Source organism: Filicampus tigris, chromosome 1 (genome assembly GCF_054856515.1).
Source record: "Filicampus tigris isolate MCC_2025a chromosome 1, RoL_Ftig_1.0, whole genome shotgun sequence".
NCBI lineage: Eukaryota > Metazoa > Chordata > Actinopteri > Syngnathiformes > Syngnathidae > Filicampus > Filicampus tigris.
This window is the reverse complement of record NC_141217.1, coordinates 5,506,501-5,512,500: the sequence shown is the minus strand read 5'-3', so window position 1 is coordinate 5,512,500 and position 6,000 is coordinate 5,506,501. Positions and strand designations below refer to the sequence as shown.

Below are 6,000 nucleotides of genomic sequence, written 5' to 3'. Positions count from 1 at the left end.
TCAAAGCCCGCATTGACTCCTTTTTCTATATCCTTGGATATAACCCAGAGACAAGGTGAGGAGCTCTTTTCCCTATTAATCCCCAGCAACTATTTGCCTAAAATCGAGTTGAATGCATATGATTTGCTCATTTACATTGTAGTTCCATAATTCTTCACTATGTATTCAGATATGCATGATGACTAGGATTGGGCTTTGTATGAATTTGAATGATTCCGGTAACAAAAGATTCTCGATTCCAATCCTTTTAACTCATTAAAGCCTAAAGCGCCTGATGCCTCTTCCCAAAACCTATGGGCGAATCGACCTCTAAACCTGAAGTTTTCCCAGAAATTCATCACCGACAAAATAATTCACATCTCAGCCCCTGTAGCAGAGCTGACCCATGACTTGTGAGCCCTTGTTAAACCATGTTGTCAGCAAACTTGTTGTTAGTTTTCTAATTAGATGTTGACTTGATTTTGAATTTAAAATAAAATCTTTAAGGGGCTCATCAGATTTAATTGAAATGACTTCATTTGACCCAAGGGGCATTTGGGTGATGGATTGCATTTTTCGCATACATTTGTATAAGAAACACGTATTTGTTGTGTATGCATAGTAAAGCCTCCAGATTTTCATGTTACATTTTTTCAAAGCCTTGGGAAAGGTCAGCACTTTCTGGGTGCTCTTGTTACATTGGCTTTAGGATGCCCTCTCATCTGCCTGTTTTGGCCCACTCGGGCAACGAACGAGCCAACTGTCAAAGATGAAAAAACAGACAAACAGTAAAATAAAATCCATTATGCTGCTTCTTTCACCACCAAAAAAGAAACAGCCAACCGAGCCCGAGCCGATCAAAATGGTTTCTTTTCTGAAAAGTGGCGCCAAGGCCTGTCGTGGCTTGAAACTAATGATGAGTGCAATGAAATGTGGTGCAAGATTTGCCGCTCACATCCACATCTAGCTGATAAAACAGCTCATTTACGTGTCAGTGTACAGTGACGGAGAACTTACCTCGGACTTCTTTGGAGGAATTGAACTGGGTGCTGATCGAACCGCACAAGCCATGACGGACTAGTGAGACTTTTCGAGGATGCAAGCTTGGATAACTGTACCGCTAAACTGATTGCTGTGTGCACAGACGGTGCTGCCGTTAACATTGGTGCGTACTACAGCGTTGTGCCGAAACTTAAGCAACTCACTCGCAGCAGTTGTAGGCTCCCTGGTGCACATTTTGTGCACACAGTGAGTACCAAAGACAATCTCCTGGTACTCATGTGAGTAACCCATAAAAAAAAATGTGCGCCCCTGCACATATTGCAACTTTAGTCTTTTGTCTTAATGCTAATGTTAACGCATAATGAGAAATGCAAATAACCCTACAAGTCACTGATATTTGAACACAAACAGTGTACCATCACATTTAGACATTCAATAAAACAGCAAGTCATTATTTAAGAGAAGCAGAGTGGACTATACCAGTGGTCCCCCCACCGGGCTGCAGACTGTGGTTGGATACCACTGGTATTGGGCCGTGGGCCACTTTGGACCGGGCAGTGGCAGGCCGCTCAGATGAAAGAATAAAGAAATGTACAGTACTTCCGGTTTATTCATCTCAGGCTGAAAAATATTTTATTTTTAAAAAGTGACCGGATTCTCTGTTACATCCACCATCTATGACAGACTCTTGGTTGTCACGATGCTATGCTAATTGTCACAGACACTTTTTTTGGGGGGGCGTAGGGCTGAACGGGGCGGAGGCTGATAATTTTTTTGAATAAGGGCCGGGGGTCGCGGCCGGAAGGGTGCCCAGTCAAGGGTGGAGGGTCGCGGCCGGACCGGCAAAAAAGGGTCAAGTGCCCAGCTCTGATAAAAATATACAATGGATTCGAGGTTTGTTGTAGCATTTTAATTTAATTATAATCATTTACCTGCATTCCGTGACGAACGGCGCAAATAACGTGAATGCTGTGTGAGAGAAAGCACAACTGAGCGTTCTGAATGGGTGTTGTGACTGTTGCAAAAAAAATATTTTTGAACGGCTTTGTTCTTTGGCCCCATCTGCTGGACAATGCCCCCATTGCCGCTAATAATGCAGAGGCGTCAGTGATGTGATTCCAGTCCCGAACCATTCACTTGTTAGTGCTTGTCACGTGTTGCTCCGACGTTTGTCCTCGTTCTGGTCGTGGGAGAGTTGCCAGTTGGAGGCACCCTCTCTCCGAGCTCTGTTCATTCATCTTCCGCCTCACAGCTCTCCCCACCCTCCCCCTCCCCTGCTCCACATGCTTGATATTCCGAGCGGCGCTTGTGCAGCCTCGCAATTGCACCCGTGTTTATGATGGCGCATACACACGGGGGGGTGGGTCGTGGGTGGAGAGGGGCACCGATTTCCGTCTCGTGCGTGCGCGTGTCTGCGCCTCTGGTTGGCCGTCCGCCGCTGCGAGGTCGCGGCACATGCTCAGTGGCGTCCCCGTAAACAGCGAGGCGAGCTGGCGGCGCGGTGCGTGCGCTCGCAGGCTGCTGAGGTCACGGCACAAACTCAGTTGCGCGCCTCTCCATTTTGAGCACCTACGCACATATAGGTGCGAGCGAGGGAGCGTTGCACACACGCAGTGTCACCCGCCAAAGAGGGCTCCATGTCCGACATGGACGACTTGTTCAGCCCGCGGAGGTAGGTAGCTCTCGGCAGCCGCGCTAATGTCGACTCCTCTTTTATTTGTTTGTCCGCTTGCTTCGCTGTCATCGTGCGTTCTAGCTCGTGGTCCCGTACGATCACACCTGTAATAACGTGGGTGCTATCCACGCAGGCATGCATGCGTTTACGCGACGGTATAAATTGCCACGGAGGCTAGTGTGGCTCCATTTTGCAGCTCCTGTTTACACTCGAATGACATGGCGCTCTGCATGCTGCACACAAAGCTTGCCACAGCCACATCCACATCCACGCGTGGCGCCTGTCACAAGTATTTGAATGCCGCGGAATTGTCTCTTCTCTTGTTTTTACTGCGCTGCAATTATGTCAGTGTGCCACACACTCGTGCCGCTATTGGTTGAAATTGATAAAGGGGGCGGGGCTGCGGCTGATTGCGAGCACGCACAAACTTTGACTGTCAATTTTGGATTTGAAACGCCTGTCATTAACAGCTGGGCTTGTTGCACATAAGCGATTTATATTAGTTACATGCATGGTTCAATGCAGTGCAGTTTAAGAAAAATGAAGGACCATTGGATTATTATCTTATTTAAATAATGTGACCAGTTTTTGCATTAGACAGTGTGACATGTAAAGTTGTAAATATTCAATAAAAATAATAACTTTGCATGAATTAATGACAAAATTCAAGCATGTGCATGAGATACTGTATATCTCTGTTGAAGTGTGTTATCAGTGCTAATCCAAACTGCCTAATTCCATGCTGTACAGCTAATACAGTGAACCAAAATAAGACTAAAATGCTTAGCCTAGTGTGGGGCCCATGGTAGTTGTTATTGGACAGTGTTGGGTACATAAGTTGGTGACTGTATGCACTCAGAACATTATACTAATGTTGTTAGTGGACGTTCTGGAGCATCTTGGCTGCATATGTGTAATTTTGCTCTGCCACATGCACACTTCAAGTGCATTTTTCAAAATAAAATAATTGGTAGGCAAGTTAAATTGTAAGGGTAATATGAATTTTAAAATATTTAAGCGTTTTGAGGCCATAGTTTGTGGTGTATTTATGGTTTAAACTATTATTATAGTCAGTTTTGGGGGGAGTGTCATCGACTCAATTTTTTTTCTTTTTTTCTCTTTAGAGCAGGGCTTGGTCCTTGTCCCAAATGCATGTCTGGGCTTTACTGTACACATATTGTATTAGATCTTAAAGATCTCTTGAAGAGTTTACTAGGCGCTTTGCTCACACGTACAAGCAGTCCTTCTGTATTCCAGCTCCACTCTCAGTGTTCCGTCGAGTCGTCTGCACTCAGAATCGAGTCCTCACATGCAGTCCTCATTTTTCGTCCTTACAGCCTCCTGCTATACTCAACGTGGACCTGGGTGGCTGCTCATTTTTGTGATTGTTTTTGCAGAAGTTAAGCACACTGGAAATTTAACACATTGGCCATGTGGACATGTTCATTAACAAAGTTGCGCCATGTTGATATGATAAAACCCTGTCCTAGTAAAAGTAATTTATATTAGTAGTTTAATGTTTGAGATTGGTTGATTTGTTTACCTTTACTGAAATTCTTTAAAGATAGCAATGTAATAAATGTAATTGTCACGACTCATGAGAATAACAGCCGAGCAGATGATTTAAATGTTTTTAAATCATGATGCAAATTTTGCTGTCCTGTGTCACCTTACCTGTGATGGTAACATGATTTATTCTTTTGTGCAATGATTATTATTCTAGGTTTCTGAAATCTCTGATTGCAATGTTTGTCATAAAATAGCATTTTGAAAATATTTCTGGACATGCCGAGCAGCAGCAAACAATCCTGAAATCGCTGTAAAAGGAATTCAGTATTTGTCCGGAGCTGCTGACAGCATGTCTCGCTATAGGTTTGGTTCACTCTGTCCTGTTTGTTCCCGTGAGGAACAGCATGCCTGCTGAGGAGAATGTTGGATCAAATGAGAACCTGTCTCGTGGATCTGAAGATTGCAGCACTGCAAAGAGACTAGCGGGCCTCTCGTGTTTCAGCCAGCTCCCGATGATGGAGTGCGAGCTTCTCAGGGTGCAAATCACACTGACACATTCTGGGCTGCCCTGCGCATGGCTCTATGAAAATCAGCGCTGTTACCTAGGCAACCGAAGGGAAAGGCTCTTCAAAAGGAACAGCTTGTCATTTTCTTTAATCCACTGCAGCTGGAGATTCAGAACACTATTATTAAAGTGCAGTTGCCATGGCTACCGACATTTGTACCAGCAGCCATTGCAGAGGCCCTTGTAAAAGCCCCCCTCCCAACCCCTCCTTTTCTTTTAGAGGATTCCGTTTTATGGGTGCATTCACAATAGCAAGCCTACAAATGTGCTGCGGTCTTGCGTGTTGTGTTGGTGCATTTAAGAGTTGTTTGAGTTTCACATTAAAGCACAGTCTAATTCATCAAGTACAATGCATGCTGCTTTCTTTCAGCTAACTTTGAAAGGCTTCCAAGTACATGCTGAATGTTGTTTCAATCTGCTCTCTTTTGTCTCCTCAGGCGGCTAAACAGCACTCAGGGGGAAATCCGGGTGGGCCCCAGTCACCAAGTAAGTCATCGTACCCATCGAAAGTACATATCCTGTCTTTCCATTGGAAAATGGCTCCATTGTTGAATGTTTTAGCTTACTTTGGAGACATTTGTTCTTCTTTTTTCCTTAAGATAACTGGTAGCCAATATTTGGTGAATGTTCTCATAACGTCCTGGCTGCCTATCACTTGAGCTATGGTAACATTGCACATCAATTAGATCAGTGGTTCTCAAACTTTTTAAGGCCTAGATAGACCATTCCGATGTCGGCCAATTGTGACCGACGCTTACCCCTGCGGCATCGGGCCGACTGACGGCACATCACGCTGGAAAAATACACCGCAACGACAGACAGCGACGCTGACCATAAACTACCTTCTGCGCATGCATGAGATGTAATACCCCTCCATACCATTGGCGGTGGTAGTCACTATTCCTCATGGTTAGAATAAAGCCAACCGGAAAGCTCTTGGTGGGGGCAAAATATAAAAACGTAATCAATGCATTCTGCTATATTTTCGCTCATGATGAACTCCCATGCCTAGCAAACCCTCGCGGTCTTGACACAGTGCAATACTTATATCGTCAACCTTCGCTTCTGTACTTGAAATAAGATTAAGGCGACAAAGGCAGAATACTCAAGGCTTTCATTGCGTACTGTTTATCCGCCTTCATCACTTCCTGTTCTTGAACCGTGCGCTGATTCGCTAATTAACAGCCAATTAGAGTGACCAAATGTCACAACTTAAGACGCCGATTCAACATGCTGAAACGGCCACCAGATGCTTCCCAACGGGATCCGA

General features: G+C 44.8%; 1 protein-coding gene across 4 annotated transcripts in view; it reads left to right on the top strand.

Moving 5' to 3' along the window:
* The window catches only part of rerea (arginine-glutamic acid dipeptide (RE) repeats a), a 106,004-nt gene that overhangs the window by 64,281 nt on the left and 35,723 nt on the right, over window positions 1-6,000 (top strand). For 2 of the 4 annotated variants that reach the window (XM_086048758.1, XM_086048748.1), the window contains exons 6-7: window positions 1-55; window positions 5,168-5,216. The exon at window positions 1-55 is cut by the window's left edge and continues 50 nt beyond it. In XM_086048758.1, the coding sequence (XP_085904884.1) occupies window positions 1-55; window positions 5,168-5,216 (104 nt within the window). Of the gene's footprint in view, window positions 56-1,901; window positions 2,654-5,167; window positions 5,217-6,000 lie in introns of those variants that run through there. The other 2 variants (XM_086048774.1, XM_086048766.1) reach the window with 2 other exon arrangements.